A 21,965-nucleotide genomic window follows, 5' to 3' on the forward strand; every position below is an offset into this window, starting at 1 on the left:
ATTTGAGAGTTTCTGGGGGAAGTGGAAACAATCCAGTTCTTGAGTCAAGGCTGAACTGAATTTATGTACCTTGTATCATTCTTCCCTGAAAAAGTCAGCTCAGCAATTCAATGTATTGTAAATATTTCCTAAACTGCTGGTAGATGTCCAATTGGCAAAACCTGGTGAATGCGTCATTAGCATATTAGGAGGAGATGACTTTTAATGTATATTGTGGGTTGCGCCAGAGAAGTCAGAATGGCAAGGTTGTATGTAATAGCTAGAGAGTTGAATTGTTCTGTAAATGTATTCACCTTTCGAACAATCAGTTGATTGCTCGGTGATTAATTATCCTTAGAGAATCAGCATTGGGCCTCCAATTTCCACCACTGCCGGGGTAATGAAAGAAAGACAAAATTTATATTTGTACAACGCCTCTTCCAATGTGTCAAACCAATTTACAGCCAATTAGAAAGTTTTGGGTTGTAGTCACTGATGTAATGTAGGCAATGTTATCAAATGGTGGAGCAGGCTGGAGGGCCGAACGTCTTACTCCTGCTCCTAATTTATATGTTCATATGTTACTCTGGAATGGATGAGATGAACTGAGTTAGATGATCTCTGTCATCTATAATTACTTTGTGAACAGAGAATGGAGTCATAGATGGAGTCCTGATTTTTTTGCTAATGGAAGTTTACTGTGAACAGGCTTTGAGAGGGGAGATCGACTTCATAGGAGTGTGAATCAGTAACTGGTTTTGTGCTGTACACAATTCTCAAGAGTCTTTTCCAATGACCTCAATATTGTCCCTTTGTCTACTTATTTATTATCCCATTCTATCTTGGTGCTTTATTCGATATTTGCAGCATAGAGTATCAGTATAAAGTTGTGTTGCATAATAGATATTGAAAATATATTGCAGTGAGAAGCAGCAGAGTCTTCAGACTTGCTGATCAAGAATAAAAACAGATGAAATTGTTAATCACTCAGTCTTTATTTACTGGCTTCTTAAAAATTGCGGCATACAGAGACACCCGAGGGCTCCAGTGTTTCTCACTAAGAGTGAAGACCAATGTTGCTCAATCATTCCACTTTGTTCCTTAGAAATCATTTGATCTTACTACCCTGTGAGATTACTGATAAAATAGAATCCAATTACACCCCTTCTATAAAATATTATATTGAATAAAATCATGCACCCAGGCAGGAGAAAGTCCTCTAATTCTTTTACAGAATGGAAAAGATCTTGTGCAGTTTATCTGAGTTGCAAGTTTTGAATCTTTCCTCAAATATGAATTTATTGTCACTGTGTCCATGTGGTGCAATGTGCAGAACATGTTAATGAAGGCTGAGGCAGTCACCAAAATCAGTTATTGTCTGCATAGTGTTATAAACAACAGGATATTTTCCTGTCAAATTAATATTGCATGATTCTGAAAAAGTAAAATGTGTACTTTCTTGTTTGTTTAATAGTTCTTACTGAAAGGGCACACGCAAACTAATACTGCATTATATTGTTGCTGCTCTGAATATTAATGACTCATGTTGTATAGGTATCGAACAATACTTGTAACCAGATGCTAACAATGATCGTCAACATTTTACTAGTACATTTTTGTAATTGGTAAATCGATTGGTGAATCTTGAAAGGGGGAAGAATATCATGCATGGTTGAGGGAGAGAGTTAAGTGAGACGTTGAGGGTGCGATGTGTGTGCGGTGGTGAACAAGGGGCCCGGAAATAGGAGGAGCACCAGGGCCCATCATTTCTATCCCTGGCCTTGATTCTTTGAGGATAGCCTAAATGAACATGATTTATCGTGATAGTTCTGATCTTTTAAACAATTTATACCTCAAACCTCGAGAAACTCATCTTTGAATTATCAATTTGCATTTGTATGGGCTAAGAAACTTGTACACATTCTCACTTTTCTAAGCTGATGGAATGGAAATTCATCTTAGCTTACCCATTTAACACTGTTTTTTTTCATCAAAAAGAAAAAGAAAATCGGGCTGCCAACTCACTATCTCCCATTTTACACAACCAGGACAAATTTCTCCTCCAACATTGTTTTCTTTGAAACATATTCCATCATTTGTGCAATTTTAAGTTTTCAACCCCTCTCACGGTTTAATGCATTACAGAACCCAAAGCCTCAACAGAGGGGGGAAACTGGGCATGAATCTTGACTCCTTTATTTGCAGTCCCATTTAAGTGTTTTGGGTTATTGGTGGAAATTTTCTTTTAATGGGATTGGGTGGGCTTGGACTGAGAATATCACCGCAGCACAGGAAGTTGATTGTGGTGGTGGGGGTGTGGAGAGAGAGAGAAAGAACGAACATGAACAGGGACTCCAGCCACCAAGGAGTGTGTTGTACAGAAGCTGGGGGCCAGAACAAATATTTTTCCAATTTTGTGGGGTGGGGGATTGAGGGACAGTGATGAGCTTTCTGATTTGCCAGGTTGTCGTTCCTAGTTTTGTGACTCTGCCTTGGTGCGGGTGAGCACTGCAGCAGGTCAAAGAGAAATAGTGTCTTGCCGGTTGGGTGAATCCCAGTTAGAGGTTTTCCAACCTTCAGGGGGTGGACTGGTTCACAAAATGATTTCAATTGAAGAGTTTGGAGGAGGCTTTTTCAGGTTCATTATATGTGGGTCAAGTTTGATGAAAGGAGATTATTCCAGGTGTGCTTCCTTCAGTGTGATACCTTTCCTTTTAAGACATTGCATTAATTTTTCTTTATTACTGACATTTGATTTAAATTGGCAGGAACTTACCTGCTGTTCGTATCAGCGGGAATTTCCAGTCCCACCAACGGTGCACCCCCACTGTGGGTTTCACGGTGTTGAGGGGTGCATTCAACGGGAAACCCCGTTGACAATGGTGGGATGAAAAGATCCAACCACTAGCCAATGGCGGGCCACTTCTGCTGGCACATTTCCACTCCATCTGACGAAGGAGCAGTGCTCCGAAAGCTAATGGTATTTGCTACCAAATAAACCGGTTGGACTTTAACCTGGTGTTGTTAAAACTCTTACTGGGCACAAAACGTGCCATGGGCTGTGCAGAAAATCTCACCCAAAAGCTTTTTTCCCCACTTGTGTGAGCTTTTAAAGGTGCATTATTTATTTTTGCCTAAGGTAATCCTGCCATGTGGCACTACAGCATGTCCTATCACAATACCACCTACAGGTGCAGTCCTTTGACTATGCTCTATTTTAATATTTAGTAGTACAGTGGAGCCCCGTTTTAACGCGATGGTTGGGGTCCATAAAATGTGATCGCGAATGTTATCGGGGTCGCGCTAATTCACCAAACCGGAAATAGTAAAAAAAAGGGTCCGTTGCGCGATCGCTAAATCGGGGCGTGTAAAATCGGGGTTCCACTGTATACATATAAAAACTCAGCAAAATATAGCACAAGGCTACATTGTAGGTTGAAGTTTTAATTTTTCTTTAATCTGCAGAATTAAATTTTAAAAACTAAATTAAATGAGGGAGAGCAAGTCCCAAGCACTTTTCAAACAGGGCATTTATACAACTTGTAATCATCACCTTCAATCATTCAAGAGACTTTCATAAATATTTTTCTAACAAATTTCATGACAAAATCCCCCCAAAAAACTCTGGTTAATTTTCTTTAGCACAAGTACTACATAAAACCATTGTAAAATCTAGTCCACAGCGCTTCAGGGAACCAGAAAGTTGGAATAAACATTTTATACTTCAGCAGCTTTGACTATTACTGTTAATTTTGACATCTTCTTGGCTACTGTTTTGGGACTCAGCAAGTAAATAATTGCCTTGTTTAGAATTGAGATGGCCATTAACTGCATGCATAATATTAAGAATGAACTTTGCCTCTAAATAAGTGAAAATTTGACATTTGTTTAATCAAGCACAGCAAGTATAAAGCATACAATGGCAAGTCAGATACACTGAAGAAAATAAGACACTCCATGTTAAGTAAAGGTCAGGTTCCATTTGCGATCATAAATTACAGGACTGACTCTCAAGTAATACACTGCTGTTGAAGTAGTTCTTTACTAGGTTCACTAAAGTCCCTGCTCTTTATGTTCAGTGGGAAGAGGCACTTATATTAAATCTCTTCATTCCATAAATAAACTTGACTCTATTCCTATAAATTTATGTGTCTTCTTAGATTATTTTGACATGCTACCTCTAGTAACTATTTGAAGATAATGGGCTGGAAGTTGGTTTGGAACAGGGGAAGACCATTCAGTGTCTTGAGCCTGTTCTACCAAGTTGTTACCCCATTTGGGAAAAGTGTCCTAAGAAAAGAGGTAGTCCCCCTTATTCGCACGTTTAACGGGCCTAATGCTAATTTACGGTTGGCAGCTCCTAAAATTATGTCGTAGGAAACAATTGTGATGCTGTTTAGGCACCAGAATCACCATTTTAACAGAATTAAATATTGTCATTGAATTTAGTGGTAGTTAGTAATGTACTGATGCTGAGATTTCTTCAGGACCAAAATTAACAATCCAACAATAATATTTTTATTTTTTGTGACCCCATGTCAATATATGACATGGCAAAGCAATCAAATACAGCAGAACTGAATATTAGTTCAGTTAAACACTGGAGTCCACTCAGCGTAGTTCCTCTAAGTAGTGGGGTGGGGGTGAGGAGCAGCAATTGCCACAGTGCAGGGAAATATTAGAGGAGAGAATCACAGTCAGTGGTCCCATATAAAGCTATAGTAATTAGGAGTTTCTAAACTATTTTTCTACAATTGTAATTTATGCTTTTCCTTTTTCTTAATTTTAAAAAAATTAACTTGTTCTTAATTGTGTTTATGCTTCCACCAATTTGGTGCACCTGGCTTTGTTTGCAATGCTATAAAGGAAGTGGGTTGTATAGCCACTACTATCTGTAGCCACAAAATAAGTCTTTTCAAAAAAAAAATTTGACTGATCTGAATAGATTTGGCTGCAGCATCTAAAGATTCAAATTATTGATATTTTCTAAAGCTTGCACAGATTTATGACTAAGTTTAAAATGTATTTATTCGTGTTGCAAGTAGGCTTACATTAACACTGCAATGAAGTTACTGTGAAAATCTCCTAGTCGCCACACTCCAGCACCTGTTCAGGTACACTGAAGGAGAATTTAGCATGGCCAATCCACCTAACCAGCACGTCTTTTGAACTGTGGGAGGAAACCGGAGCACAGAGGAAACCCATGCAGACACGGGGAGAATGTGCAGTCTCTGCACAGACAGTGGCCCAAGCCGGGAGTCGAACCTGGGTCCCTCGTGCTGTGAGACAGCAGTGCTAACCACTGTGCCACTGTGAGCGAGTCACGAAGTAGGTACACATTTTACTCTTTTTTCGTATCTACAGAACAAGGTGAATACCAGCAATGGTCCATTTTAGTTTCTCACCGGAAAGAATGTTCGAATTTAAGAAAGGGATAAGCATCACCAGTGAAAACTAAATTTAGTATTCTTACGATGTAGCAGAATAATTAGAATAACTTGTCAGTCACGCAGAGAATTGCAAACCTGTCAGATCTGAATATTTATAACCTCAATTAAATGAAAAATTCAGATGCTATTAAATAATCAAATTCCTCAGCATCAAAACCTATTGCAAATGGTTTGCATTAATCTGATAAGATATACCTGATTTATATTTTACAATGGAATATTCAGAAGACAAGATTAAGAACTCAATGAAAAGAAAATAATAGCTGAAATAACAAAATTACACAGAAAACTTTGATACTCACTAGTCCATGGTTGTCTGGTAACATGACAATTATTTGTGCATTGTGGTCCCAAATCATTCGCCAAAAGTCCTTTGTGGTGTGTGGCAAAGGATGCTGGGTAATAATAAATTCATTGCTTCTGTAATATCCCTATAAAAATTGAACAGACGTTTTAATTATTATCTGCGTGATGACTAGAAGCACATAAGGCACATTTCTCCAAGCTCTTCTGAGAAATCAGTGCTTCTCTTTTCAAATTAATATATTTTTAAAAATATTTCTCTCCTGGCTTTTAAGAAAAACACAATGTAGAGACACTAAGTGAAATCTGTTTAGTACATTATAGAGTATATACATAGAACCTTATAGCAGAGACCATTCAGTCTATACTGCCAGTGTTCGTTCTCTGAAAGAGTTCTCTAATTAGTTGTGCTCCCCTGCTCTTTCCTCAGCCCTGCAAATTTCTCTTTTTCAAGTAGATATCAAATTCCCTTTGAAAGTTATTATTCAATGCACAGAACAAGAATTTAGTTCGTGACAGGAAATTATATATACATGAAAGAAAGGAACCTGCAATTTTATAATTCCTTTCATGTCTTCAAGACATCCTTGAGCACTTCAAACCAGTTAAATTCTTCTGAAGTATAGTCACTATTGCAATGCAGAAAAATGCAGCAGCTAACTGGCACTCAGCCAGATCCCACAGACTGAATAAAATAAATGCTCTAAAAATATTCAACAGTGTTGACTGAGGGATAAATTAAAGAAGCATAAAATCTTATAATTCAGCATGAGCATTCTGCCCATCATAGGAGACATGTGGGGAGTTGGCTGTAGCCATGCAGCTGCTGAACAATTCTTATTAATAAAGCTTTTTTGTGTACATTAACGAAGTCTGTGAGAGTGCATCTTCACAAGTTAGCAAAATCATGATGGGCAAAATGGCTTCCTGCTGAACTGTCAGATTCTATGCTCCCAAAATGTTCCTTTGCCTAAGAGAGCTCCACCCCTAGGGTGATTTCCCCACTCTGAGTCCTAATTGGTCCCCAGGCCAGGTCACTCTTAATCTGCTGTGCTGCCCTTAAAGATACAATTACCACATAGCTCTTTAAAGGAACTATTTTTTTCCATAACTCTGAAAATTAGTCCTAATATGTCCAATTGCATTTTGAGAGTTCCAAATGGAATCTGCTGCCACCAATCATTCATTCAAAATCTTAACAATGCTTTTGATGATGGGTGATGGGGTGCTGTCTATCAAGTTTAGCAACTAGATTGGCAGTAAGCTTCTAGTCTCCACAAAGTCGGATCAACTTATCCGGCTTAAGGACAGGAACAACAGGTGCAGCCCACTCCACAAACTGTACGGGTCTTATTTTGCCCAGCTTTTCCAGGGGTTCCAGTTCTGACTCTACTTTTTCCAATAAGGAGTATGGAACTGATCTCTCTCTAAAATATTTAGGCGTAGCATCTGGGTAGACATAGATCTTAGCTTCGGCTCCCCTTATTTTTCCAAGCCCTTCTTGGAAGACTTTGGGGCACTTATTGATGACTTCATACAGTCCCCCCCACACCCAGCCTGAAGATCTCCAGCCATTTCACTCTGATGTGTTGGAACCAGTCTCTTCCCATAGGGCTAGGTCCTTGTCCCCATTCAAAGATGAGTGGAAGTCGAGCTGACTGCTACCTATAAGTCACTAGAAATGCTGTAGTGCCCTTCATCTGCAAGCCCCCCCCCCCCCCCCCCCCCGTGAAGGTGGCCAGTCTGGCCATTGTGTTTTCTAAGTTCAGGAGATGAATACCAGCCCAGAAGCTGCTCCCTAATAACGGAGACTGCAACCTCCATATCCACTTGGGTGACCATTTTCTAACATTTCCACCATGATGGGGGAAACCTTTGTCATGGAGATGTGATTTAATTGCATTGCCTCTATTCCTGGTTGTGGGCCAACCTGCAAGCAATGATCCAACACTGGCCTTGGCCTGTTTTTGAAATAGCATGTGTTTTGACTGTCCCTATATTTTAACCTTAGTTGTGGTCTTCTGCAGCATTTGCAATTGTCCACCATCTGGCATCTACAACCATCTACTATGCTACCTAGGTGTCCGAAGGCTGTCCGTGACCTTACTTGACTGCCCAGTGATGTGATTTGGACTCCACCGCTGTAGGGGATTCTGAGATATTTCACCGTTACCATTGCTCTCAGTTGAGGGATGGACAGTGCATGAGACCCCTCCCCCCAATCGAAGGACAATGCTATCTGACATCCCCTATAGTTCCTGAACTCCTTTCTCTGCATTCTTCAATGATAGAGCTATCTCAATGGCCTTCTTTAGATTCAAATTGGGTTCTGCCAATAATATTTTTTGGGCTGTTACATTGTTAATTTCACAGGCCAATCTATCTTGTAACATGTCATTCAGGAGTGGCCCAAATTCACAGTGCTCTGTCAATTTTTGCAACCTGGTCAGAAATTCAGTGGCAGATTCCTCAGAGGTTCACCCTGCCATGTTAATGTGGTATCACTGGAGTATTCTGGAAGGTTTTGTATCATAATTGCCTTTAACCAAGTCCACTAATTCGTTAAAGGTTTTGGAGTCAGGGGCATCCGAGTAGGTAGGCTTTTTAGTACACGGAAAGTCAAGACTCTGCATGCCATCAGCAGGATCACTTTCTGCTTCACGTCTCCCTCAATATTGTTGGCCCGAAAAAGTAATGCATGCACTCTGCGTATTGGGCCCAGTCTTCAATGCTTTCACCGTAGGCTTCAGGTTTACCAAGGTGAGGATTACTTGTCTCAACAATAAAGATGGTTGGAGGGAAGAGAAAACATGCTTTACTCCTCGTCAGCAATGTAATAATCTTAAGAAGTGGTGTACAGCAACTACAGAATGCAGATCAGCCCCAAGACTTTTGACTGCTGGCCTGACTGGAACCAGCTGGTTTTGACCACCCTCTGCCTTGCCTCCCCCCCCCCCACTCTCCCCCCACACAGCTCCGTCTGTATTGGGCAAGCTCATATTCTATGAGGCTCACAATCTATTGTTGATCCCGCATGGCCCACCATAACATCACCGAAGTTATCGTTGGCTCTTTAATACCATGTCCTTCTATTTTCCAAATATGCTATGAGATATTTTATCAAATGTTTTTCGAAAGTCCTTAGAAACAACATCTACTGCATTGCCTTTATCAATACTCTGCCACTTTATCAAATAACTTAATCAGGTTAGTTAACCATGGTATGCCTTTAACACCAATGCCACTGACTCATATTAAAATAAACTTTTCCAATTGGGAAATAATTTTGTCCTTGACAATGCTCTCTAGTGGTTTTTCCCACCACTAACATTGGACTGATTGGCCTGCAGTTACCAGATTTATTCCTCTTCTCTTTTGAACAGGGGTGCAACATATGTAATTCTTCAATTCAATTTGATCACTCCCACAACTAAGGAGATTTGAAAGATTGTTGTTAGAATTTCAGCTATCTCCTCTTTAGCTTCCCTCAGCACTGCAGCAACTCACTAAAACTTCTTTGACAGCACCTCCCAAACCAACTAGAAGGACAAGGGCAGAAGATGCATGGGATTGCTACTTCTATGTTCCCCGCCAAGTCAAACACCACTCTGACTTGCAAACATATTGCCATTCCTTCATTGTGACTGGTTTAGAATCCTGGAACCCCTGAACTAACAACATTGTGGTAATAGTTTTTGCTACATGGACTGAAATGGTTCAAGCAGGTGGCTCAACACCACCTTCTCAAGGGTAATTAGGGATTGCCAGTAAATGCTGGCCTAGCCAGTGATGACCACATCCCATGAAATAATACATTTTTAAAAATGTTGGCCAAGGAACAAGGAAATTTCCATCACTCTTTATACAATACTATCACAATTTTTTTATATCTACCTAACACAGCAGATGGTTTAAGATCATATTCAAAAGATAGCACTCCTACAGTGCAGTACACACTCAGTGCTGTACTTGAAGTGTCAGCCTAGATTATTGGCTTAAGTCTTTGGAGTGGAACTTGAACCCAAGATCTTCTGACTTGGAGTGAGAGTGCTACTACATTTTTAAATGCAACAAAGCCATATTGCACAAAGTCAGGATCATTTTGCATTTGCAACAAAGGTTAACCAATTCAACTTGATATCTAAATGTAAAGATACTTGATTACTCTCAGGAAATCACTATGAATATATAAAATCAATGAGAGCAAAATAGCTGGATCAGTCATCTTTTCAAGTGAAAGGAATGGGAAAAACAAACTTCTTTGGGATTAAACATTCCAGATTAAGCATATTAATTGTCGAAAACATAAAATGGGTAACTTTTGTCTTGTTTAAATGTTCATGATGGTTTATAGTTTGTAGGTTATGCATCCATTAATTAAATTATTCAAAATGTGTAATCAAACAGACTTTGCTATTTGGTATAACAATCATAACAGGCTATCTGAGAGGTTATGCATATTTGATGATTGTATTTCCAATCTTGTCTTTTGATTATAGCTTTACATGTTTATAAAATCATCTTGGAAATACAAGTGTGGACGTAGCTTGGCTGGTGTTGAGGAAGGCTCTCCCCGTCAGCTCCTACCTACATGCCCAGAGTCTCAACCCATCTGCACATTTTGCGGTGAGGAAGTGACAGTTGAGCATCCTCTTGTTGAATGTGCCTTTGCAAAGAAGGTCTGGAAAGAGATATGGTGGTTTTTGTCAAGGTTCATCCCAAGCAGTCCTGTGATATTGGACTCTATGCATTTTTGACTGTTTCCAGAACTACACAACAAGACAAACATCAACTGCAGCAGGGGGATCATCATCTCGGTGAAAGACACTCTTTGGTCTGCACGAAACCTGTTGGTCTTCTACTGTGAAGAGTTGTCCTTGACTGAGTGTTACAAAGTGGTACATTTCAAAATCCAGGACTACATGCTTGGGGCAGCTGTTGCTAAGGCATAATGGAGAAAAGTACTGTCTAAGATCTTTCAGCCATAGTGCACTGAGAGACTGTATGAATGACATTGAATGCATGCAGTGAATATTACATGTACTGTATTGTAGCAATTGTATTGAAGCACTTCAGGGTGGAACATGATCTAAGCAGACAACTTAAATATCATTGTACTTTCTGTAATGACCATTTTGAAATGCCTGCAATGTCCTTTTATTGTATTGAAGCACCTCAGAGTGCAACATGACCTATGTAGAAAACTTGAATATTATTGCACTGTGATGGTCATTTTGGTTTGTAATGTTCTTTCGGACATTTTATAAATAAAGTATATGTTTGCAAAAAGAGTGTTAGAAATACAACTCTTAGTTATAGCTTACCATAATGTAGGAGGCATTAATATAGTCAGTTCCCTTCGTTCCAGGTAACGGTGCAAGGCCTACCCGAGCTCGTTCAGCTGAAAGATAGGATAAGATCACAAACTGTTTCAGGTAAGAAATAATTACATTGCACTCACGCATACAGTATCCCTTCCCAAATAAATACATAAAAGATCCAGAATTTTACAGGCTCCCAGGGAGGGGGTGAAAAATCAGGTGGGATGATTGGAGAAGGCATTTTACAAGTGCTAGGCAAGATGGTGGGTGAATGGTTCTCCCACCCTTAGCTTCAATAAGGCCCTTAAATGGAAAGTTAAGGTGTTTTACCAGTGTTGGGTGGGCATTTTGCTATATGGAGAGACTACTAGGTATACTTTTGCCACTTCCTTGCGGGCTTGTGGTTGGGGAACCCTCTGTACTGTGTCCCATGGAGTTTCTGCTTCTTCCCCACACCTGGGCAAGGGCCATCCCCTCTGTGGCAACCCAAGCTTACCCTCACAAAGAACCCACCTCTACCCTGCTGGGGCCAACCTGAATGGTTCACTTAATGTGATTCAGGATTTCCTCCGTTGATGCTGCTGCTGCCTGGTTGATTCATCAGCAGTGGCCATTGCTCCCAGTGGCGCTGCTGGGGCAGAAGGGCTGCTGACCATCCAATTGGCTCATAGTCCACGGGGGTTGAACCTTGTCCCTTAAAAGGGAAACCTGACTGCTGGCAGTAAATGCATGCTTTATGTAAAATTGGGTCGGGGATCCTATAACTGGCCGAAGCAGGTTTACTCCCCGACTTTCAGACCAGTGGGCTGGTTCACTGTAAAATCCTGGCCAGGGTGCTGTACAATAAACTAAAATTCCATCTTGAAGACTTTTGGTCACAACCTTGCTGATTTTTGCAACATGATTATATGGCAGTATTTGGAAAAACAATGTGAGTAGTTTACAGCTACTTTAACCACGTAAATCAGGCTTTTATGCTTAGCATAACAGAAGAGGTCAAAAATGCGTAAAGAATAAATTTTTAAAGTAATATTTTTCACTTTCCAATCAATAATTGTGGAGTCTCACTGCCAAAGTACTTAAGGTTCTTGCAATTAATCTTCAAATATGAAAAATAGTTGAGTTATAAATATGTCACCTTCTCACTAATCCCCAAAGCAGAGGTTATCTTACATGGCACAACTGAGGAGTTTCTGTTCTTCTCTTTATTGCATTCTTTCTGGGCACTGAAGCACTCTATAAATTTTGCATTACACTGAGTTACCAACTGTAAAAAAGATAGAGTTTAAGGGAACATCAGTGCAGAGTCAATATTTATAATTCAATAGCAGATCTCTCAAATAGGAAAAATTGATAAAAACCATTTATGGTATCACAATATTCTACCAATACCTTGTCTGTTGAAACATAACCCAAATGAGAAACATAAACTGAAATTAGCACTAAGACCACTTATCAATGCTATCCTAAAATGAGAAATATTTAATGCTAAACGAAATCCCAATATCCAGGAGAAGAAAATGTAAAGGCATTTTTAACAATTTGGATACACAACAGAGGCAATCTTTCCCCCACAACTGTTTAAGAGCTGCTCCAGTCAATTGTTCAACATTCCCAAATAACAAAACCAGATTTGCCATGAAATTCTCAGGTCTTATCTTTGACTTGTCCCAGTTTTGGTTGGTGATCAGCAGAAATCCAATATTAACAGAAAGTAAGTTCATATTAGACAGTTGAATCCTTAGGATAAACAACCAGAGTAACCACATTTTAAAAGGAATGCTGGGTGAGCAGTTTATTTCACGTAGCACTGCTTCAGGTGCAGGCAGCTCTCTGAACTGTCTATGTGACCTGCGTCATGTTCTTCATTAATGCTATTGAAGAATGCCATGCAGGTAGTAGCTTGTGGTGGTTACTGCCCCTTGGGAAATCAACATAGTCTGTGTAGCACCACTAGAAACACTGCTTTGCAAATGAATTTCTACTCCCCTAATCAAAGCAGCCACAAGTGAAGTGGTGCATCTGAACATAATTGACACTGTTCAGTTGTCCAAACAAAGTTAGCAAAACACTTGTGAAAACTGCACTTCTTTAATTGTGTTGCGCAGAGACAAAACTCATGAAATATGATCTCAATGAAGCTTGTATTTAAAGCAAAAATGGATGATTAATGGTCCAATATGGGTGCAGTGTGCCAAGAATTACTAATAGCTTGAAGGCGATGAAGTTGCCCTTATGCATAAGCACAAAGATGGGAACAAGCAAGAGACATGTAGGCCAGATCAAAGAAGTTTGTGGACTATTTCTTAGACATCAGTGCCGTAAAAATATCCCAATAACTGACGTTTTATTTTTGATTATTTATTGACAAAAAAGACTGCAAAGTGGTCTATTTCAAGGTGGCTTTCAAAAGGAATATTAAGTGTAAGAAATTGACCACATGCCCAAACCAATTGGAACACGATGTTGTTTGGATAGACTGACTTCCCATTTATCAATCAAAACTAGGTTCATCCCAAGTGGACCATATTTCACATTGAAGAACACCACGTCATGTTAATCCTTCAGGTCTCTGCCCTCCATGAAGTTGTGCCCTCTCTTTGCCTGCATAGAGGGCATGCAGAAAATTATGGGTGTGAAACATGGCTTGTGTGGGTAGGAAGGAAGACATTTGTGATGTGAGGCATTACTGGAAGAGGGCAATAGCTTGAGGGTATTCAGATAGGGATGGAAGGTGCCTGGTGAGAGAGAAATGAATGCTATTGCAAGTTGTGTTGATTTGAGGAGTCTGTGCAGGAGAATGCTGGGAAATGCAGAGTGGAGCTTAGCTCCTGAAAATGTTATGCCACTCAACTTCCCTGCCCTCCAAAGGTCCATTGTCTCCAGAATGGAGGGACTATGGTCCTGTTGCCAGCTTCTTTGATCACTTCCATTCACAACTTTTTATTTACTATTCATTCATTAATGGGACGTGGGGATTGGTGGCAAGGCCAGTATTTGTTGTCCATCACTAACTGCCATTGGTTTGAGATGTTATCCCACCCCCATCCTTGGCAAACATCACTTCACTTCAATTCCTCCGATCCCAAAGCAAAATCTCCAGGTAAGGGTAAGAGACCCAAGGATTAGCCATCCCGACAGATTCCTGATCCTATGAATGGTGCCACCATTTTGGCAGAGCCTGTCTTTGACAGAGAAAATTCTGCTCCATGATTCTAAGGCAAGTTTTGAGACTACCAAACAATTTTAGCACATCGTGCTCAACTTAATACCTCAGTCATATGCAGGTTTCATGCAGGCAAAGCAGATTTACTGAACAATAGGTTTGTTGAAACTTTTTGATATCCAAGTTTAAACATCAACATTCCATCACCATTTAGCAAAGTGAAGATGAAGTATCTCGATCTCAGTAAAGTTTAAGGCATAGAAGCATGGTTTGTGAAACCTCTATCTGGGAGATTTACATATATTTCTTAGTTATCTACTTCGAGTGTTTCTGTCACTCGAGTTAACCCATTCAACTGAGAATCATACAGATGATGCAGTTGAACATGATTTAACATTGCACATTTGTTAACAGAAAAGAAACTCGTCAAAAACACGTGAAGACTGAACCAGTCTAGAAGTTGAAAAGGAGAAGTACTGACAGCACTGAACTACCAGTTATCTGTGTGGAGAAGACCTTTCAGTGGTAAGCAACCACAAGCTGCCCAAAATATATATGTTGCTACAGCCATGAATCCTCAGCATTTGTCTTTAGTCCTCAATCAAACTATTCAGCAGCAGATCTGATTTAATACTGTAACTCCACTTGGGATATGAAGAAGGAATCCATCCTGTTCACTTGAGACAGTAAAGCAGAAAGCGAAGCAGAGCAGTAAACTCAATGAGGGAGGGACACAACAGTCCTGAACACATCTTCCTCAAAACCAAATGTAGCTGACCGCCAGTATGATTGGCTGATTGTGCCAAAGCATCACACTTGTATGAGCTGATGTTCAGCCATCTATATCAATTCAGAAGTGTACAGTCTACAGCAGATGAAATATTGGTGCTTCATGCTAAATCTAGAATAGGTGCTGTATTCAGCTTTACAAAATCTATAACTTGTCTACTGACACTTCATGTAAAATTCCTCTAAATTATATTGCCAGGAACCAACAGATTCAATTCTGAAGACACCTGTCCTCGCTACACCAATCCCTATTGTTATTTAATAACATATGAAAGAAATAGCTAAATGTATCACCTATTTTCCCACCACCCAAGCTGGAGATGGATATTAAGAATGAAGCAGATACAATAGGTGAATCTTGTGCCCTCCCCCATGGAGAGTTTGGTGACTGGGGGAAGGGGGAGGCATTTAATTAGGCAGGAGAGTGGCAAGTGGGGAATCTGCCACTTGCCTACCTCCACCCCAATTAAGTCTGTGGTAGGAAATCTTGTGGACGGCCTTCCCAACCATTTGACAGTACTCGTTTGTTGCACCGGAACGAATTGAACGTGGCACAGGCTTCCTGGTCTGGGGGGGGGGGGGGGGATCTGCTTGTGCCACTGCCCCCAGAGTTGCCAATTGAGGCCCTTCATGTGGGCAATTAATGCTCAAACTTCACCTAATTTCAGCTGTTAATCCAGAGAGGAGTGAGGGGGACGCACCATGTGACAAGTGCGATTAGCAAACCCTGGCTTGTTTGCTTGTGGTCTCCTGGGGGGGCGGAGTCTCTTTTTCAAATGCACTCAAAGCCTGATGAGAGGACTTTGCATCGAAAGAGGGGGGCCCCATTGGAAGCCACTCCTTTTCATTTGTTGCACACAAGTCTAATCAAAACCTAACCAGACTCAGATTGGCTTGAATTTTCACTATCCAAGTTTGTTTTTGACCACATTGTCACAATGACAAATTCAATGTACTCGGCTTTGATGTTCATTTCAATATGAACTGATTAAATACACTAAGGCAACTCAACTTAAGATCTGACCTGGTTCACGACACACTCCATAACTTAAGATGGATTTAAAGAAAATATATTGTATGGTAAAAGGTCACAGATTTTCACAACATAACATAGCACAACTACATTGCTAATAAAAATATATCTGAATGTAAAAGTACTTTAACATTTATATGGGGGAAGAACAAATCAAAACTTATTTGATCATTCACAGTTTTAAACTTGTTGACTGGTGAAGGTTAGAACCTAATAGATCATGAGGCCTGAGGATCTGCTTTTCCTCTGGTGGCTGCAGGTCCCCTGGTGACAAGGGGTGGCACGGTGGCACAGTGATTAGCACTGCTGCCTCACAGCGCCAGAGACCCAGGTTCGATTCCCGGCTTGGGTCACTATCTGTGTGGCGTTTGCATATTCTCCACGTGTCTGCGTAGGTTTCCTCCGGGTGCTCCGGTTTCCTCCCACAGTCTGAAAGACGTGCTGGTTAGGTGCACTGACCCGAACAGGCGCTGGAGTGTGGTGGCTAGGGGAGTTTCACAATAACTTCATTGCAGTGTTAAGCCTTACTTGCGACTAATAAATAAAGTTTACTTTACTTTGTATGCAGAGTGTCCTGGGACAAGTCTCAGTACCAGATTTCTCCAAGCAACTCTCCATTTGGTCACAGCCCACGCAAATGGAGAATGTCTCATCCCTCAATCCGTATCTTACATTAAGTCCACATATATTGCGGCAACAGGCTTACTGCTGAACAGGACAAATCCTTCAGGGGCAAAGCCGAGGGGATTGAGACCTCATGCAGCAAGTATCTTCCCCAATTTATTTTTCATTAGTGTGGGCACAGTAGTAATACAATATTGGGAAGTCGGTTGGCTCAGTTGGATGAACAGCTGGTTTGTTAGTGACACCAACATCGTGGGATCAATTTAAATACTGGCTGAGGTTATTCATGCAGGCCCTTCTCAACCTTGTCTTTTGTCTGAGGTATGGTACTCCTCAGGTTAAATCATCACCACTCAGCTATCCCCTTCAAAGGGGAGAGCAGTCTATGGTCATCTGGGACTATGCTGACTTTAATATAACATTGAACTGCGGGTTGTTTGGACATGTACAATCTAACACATAAAAACTGAATTATATTAGCTTGGGTATGTAAGAACATAGCAAGGTACTGTATATGTTTAGTAGTTAATGAAGTGATGATCATCAAATATTGTGGCTGAAAAGACTGGATTTATGCAGATTGCTTCTCAAGAGCACAATAAGCAGAGGTAGTACAGATTCTTCATTCTATTGATCAAGCAACACAGGACTGAATGATGTATAGTGTGGCTTTATTGTTCTCTTGGATCAAGAGACGAGACTGGTTTTTACTTTTCATTTTCTCGAAACATGATGTAAGCACAACTGTGCTTTTTTAAAATAAACATATAAATAATTCATTCCAAGAAAGCTCTAAGCCACTGTCAAGGTGCAAAATTTAATCTGCTCTTAATGTCCACACCACTCAGAATGCTGAAAAGGTTTCAGATTGATCTCAACACAATGGTTTTATAAAGTAAGGTCAGAACCGTAGGCAAGGAATTTAATTTACTGCGAAATTCAACAAAAGCAATATCTTCCCATGTGGACCAGTGAAGTGGGAATCCCATTGCCAATCTATTTGTAAGTCTGCTTTCAGCACCTGTGGAAACTATTTGGTTTTAAATCAGAAGAAGTTAAAACCAATGATTGTTGGATCACTTTATAACTGAAAAAGTAAGATAAATACTGCTGTCATCACCATTAACTAACAGAAGAATTCCAAATGATCAAATATACCTTTTTGGGAACCATTTTTTAAAAATAAAGTTTATTATAAGCAGTTACTGTTTAATGACGCTGTCGTAGGTGCAAGATAAAATTGCTGCACCGGAGTGATAAGATGCAGATTTCTGTCTGCAATCTTTAGAAAAAAAGTCCTCCTTCTTAGCCGTGCAGCTGAGTATTGTGTCATTGAAGACAAGGCACTTTCCAGATTTAAGAAGGCATTTTATAAACACAGACAAAAATAGCATGTTTAGAAATGTTCTAATAAAAGCAATGCCTCCGTAACTTTACAAAAATATTTTTGTAAAATTTCAGACTAAAAATTAATTTTTGATCCATAACTCCAAATTTAAATAAAATATGCATTCTGAAAAATAGTATCAGCTGGTGTAAGGATTCCTTGTCCACCTTTACCTAATCTTCAAATGACTGTAAATAAATAGACTTGGTATTAATTCATTTCTAACCACATTGGGGAATTATATTGAAAAATATGCACATTTTAAAATTAAGTTCAAAGTCAATAAATAGTTATTAAGGCTAAAAATAATAACATTTGCATAGTTCCATTCAGACCTTAATATATTCAGATTTCCATGGGAAATAGCTGAGAGAGGGCAGAAAAAGGATCAAAGCAACTAACCGTCAAGAAAAACTAGCATGATACCATAGAATGGAAACATTACTCTACTTCTAGTAACTGACCTTAAACTGTTTCTCAAGCCTCATCTTCCCAGATATTCCTGGAATTAAGATGTTGTTGACGTAACTGTGTAGCTGAGTGGCAGGTACTTCTGTCTCTTTCCCATGTATTGCTTCCCGCAAGGCTTCATGGATAAAAATGTACTGTTCCTTAAAGGCAAAGAACACAGCAAACAACATACATGGGGTTGTTTATTTATCTTGTTACAGTCATTGCATGTACAGTCTAATTTTAATACATGAGAGGATCAGATGTTATTATTTTTCAGAGTTATGATTAAAAGATTAATCTGAAATGTTAACACTTCTTCTCTCTCCACAGATGCTGCCAAACTGCTGGGTGTTCAGGCAATGTTTTCCCTGGGACACAGCTGTTTCAACACTTCTAATGGGTATCTGGGCTCTCAGCCCAAGTGTACATAAATATGGCTTGGCAGAGAGCCCAGACATCCTGTACCTTGGAGAAAATATTGATTGATTGACAGCTCTGGCTCTCTGATCTCTGCCGTCAAGTACACAACATTTATTTACACAAGGTTAAGTGGTTTCAAGAGTTTGGGGTTTTTGTTTTTGATAATGCAAAGGATCTGGACTATTGACACTTCTATTGACTTGCAGTGAAATGACTTTCATTCAACATAGTAGAAAGTTATGAATAAATTACTTTTATAAAGCTTTTTTCTTTACATGTACTCTTATTACTATAGGGAATATGTCTTTAAGGGATAGCAGCACGTTATCATGAGATGGTGTGTCATATGATCCAGTCTCAATTTCACAATGCCAGCATTTACAAAAAGAATTGATGAAAGATTCTCTACTACAGAAACTATAGAAAACCATCATTGAAAAATGCCTGATTCATTTCAGCATGTCCACAAACACGAGACCATTTTGGCCTTACCGGGACAAGTTAGACATCTCCTGGGAAGTCATTTTTTAAGGCAGGCAGGTCATTATATTGGAATCTTTGCAACTTATATTCTTCAATAACTTCAGCACTCACATATGAGCATAGATCGGGTGAGAAGACTCGCAAGAGAGACAATCTATTAGCCAGGTATGAAGAATGACATTGAAGTCATCAATATGTGTGAGGCATGGCAAGAACAAATGCCAAGTCAACACAAAGAATCACTGATTCCACATTTCTACTCATCCTTAGTCCAAAATCGCATCTGACCTCTTTCATTTCCATGGTACTGACTTCATCATCATTGTTGACTACTTTACTAAGTACCCCATTATTTGACAATTGCTCAATACATCAAGCATAACTGTCACGTACATTCTAAGTGCTACTTTGGTGTGTCTGGAGAGTTCATTATGGATAACGATCTGCAATTTATTGGTAAACCATTTCAGGATATGTGTGAGAGGTAGAATATTGATCACACTACTCCTCATTACTTTGGATCTAACAGCCAAGCTAAATAAATGATTTGCATAGTGAAATCCCTAATTCTCAAATGGAGACAGACCAAACAAGATCTACATGTTGCAATGTTACATCTGAGAGCGACACCTTTAAATTAAATTATTCCATCGCTGGCGGAGTTCTTGAGACCAGTGCATATCTATTTACCTACTCTTGCCCTTTCTATTCTCTCAGACAGTAGAGCGCGACTTTTAAAACGACAAAAGAAAATACCAACATGCACTATAAAAATGCAGATACAGAATTGCCAAGTTTACAGTTGGTACAACAAGTTCCCATTCAAGATTTCAAAGAAAGTACATGGCAGCAAACCGAGGTGACAAGGATTTGTTCAGAACCAAGGTCCTATGAAGTAATTACACAGAAAGGTGCAACGGTAATGTGTAACTGAGGACAATTCAGATTAGACATTCTTACAGATCCAAAACAACCTTAAAAAAAAGTAGCCAGGGACTTCATCCTGGATGATATACCAGAGACTGAAACTTACAAGCAATTTGTTGATTGTGAATTCATCTCAAGAATTTTGAATATGCAATGTCAACTCATCAAGATACAGGGTCCATTAATCTGAACCTACAAGCAGCAGTTTGTCCAGAGATTCACCCAGCCAACTTCAGATGGACTGCTGAATTGGAACAAGACATGCTAAAGATTAAGGACAATCTAAACTTACAACGACACTAAAGTCGGTGGAGTTGTGGACAGTGCGGAAGGTTGTTGCAGGTTACAGAGGGACATAGATAAGCTGCAGTGCTGGGCTGAGAGGTGGCAAATGGAGTTCAATGCGGAAAAGTGTGAGGTGATTCACTTTGGAAGGAGTAACAGGGTTACAGAGTACTGGGCTAATGTAAGATACTTGGTAGTGTGGATGAACAGAGATATCTCGGTATCCATGTGTATAGATCCCTGAAAGTTGGCACCCAGGTTGACAGGGTTGTTAAGAAGGCATACGGAGTGTTAGCTTTTATTGGTAGAGGGATTGAGTTTCGGAGCCAGGAGGTCATGTTGCAGCTGTACAAAACTCTGGTGCAGCCGCACTTGGAGTATTGCGTACAGTTCTGGTCACTGCATTATAGGAAGGATGTGGAAGCATTGGAAAGGGTGCAGAGGAGATTTACTAGGATGTTGCCTGGTATGGTGGGAAGATCTTATGAGGAAAGGCTGAGGGACTTGAGGTTGCTTTCGTTAGAGAGAAGGTGGTTGAGAGGTGACTTAATAGAGGCATGCAAGATGATCAGAGGATTAGATGGGGTGGATAGTGAAAGCCTTTTTCCTCGGATGATGATAGCCAGCACGAGGGGACATAGCTTTAAATTGAGGGGTGATAGATATAGGACAGATGTCAGAGGTAAGTTCTTCACTCAGAGAGTAGTAAGGGCGTGGAATGCCCTACCTGCAGCAGTAGTGGACTCGCCAACATTAAGGGCATTTAAATGGTCATTGGATAAACATATGGATGATATTGGAATAGTGTAGGTCAGATAGGCTTTAGATTGGTTTCACTGGTCAGCGCAACATCGAGGGCCGAAGGGCCTGTATTGCCCTGTAATGTTCTATGTTCTACAAGTACTCTTTAAAGTCAAAAACAGCTGCCGAACAAACATGCAAACCAAATCCTCAAGATGTTTGCATTTGAATTGATGACTTGCTATCTTTCTTAGGTACTTGATAAAGTCAGCACAATACTTGCATTAATGTAATGCCTTTCTCATAGAAAATGTTCCAGGATAATTCACAGAAGAAGCAGAAAACATCAGGAACAACTATGCATCAGCAGGGGTTGTCCCACTTTCTATGACTGATCCTATCTTTTAATCCCATATGCACTGTGACAGAAACACAAGAGATAGGAACATGAAAAAATTATTTATTTTTATCGCTACCATTAACTTATCGACTCATGTGTTTCACCTATTTTGAGCTATAAATTAGGGGCGTTTCTTTTTTGTGGAACCAATAGTGCATCATTACTCTTGGCATCATATTCTAAATATAAGCGATTTCTCTCTCA

The 21,965-nt window shown here is 39.9% G+C and overlaps 1 protein-coding gene across 1 annotated transcript in view; it reads right to left on the bottom strand.

Annotated features, from left to right (window-relative positions):
* The window catches only part of LOC144491556 (receptor-type tyrosine-protein phosphatase gamma-like), a 711,057-nt gene that overhangs the window by 17,904 nt on the left and 671,188 nt on the right, over positions 1-21,965 (bottom strand). The window contains exons 22-25 of the mRNA XM_078209530.1: positions 18,517-18,663; positions 12,227-12,320; positions 11,057-11,133; positions 5,732-5,860 (exon numbers count right to left, since the gene is read on the bottom strand). Of these exons, the coding sequence (XP_078065656.1) occupies positions 5,732-5,860; positions 11,057-11,133; positions 12,227-12,320; positions 18,517-18,663 (447 nt within the window). The remainder of the gene's footprint in view (positions 1-5,731; positions 5,861-11,056; positions 11,134-12,226; positions 12,321-18,516; positions 18,664-21,965) is intronic.

The sequence above is a fragment of the Mustelus asterias genome, chromosome 3, assembly GCF_964213995.1.
Source record: "Mustelus asterias chromosome 3, sMusAst1.hap1.1, whole genome shotgun sequence".
Lineage (NCBI taxonomy): Eukaryota > Metazoa > Chordata > Chondrichthyes > Carcharhiniformes > Triakidae > Mustelus > Mustelus asterias.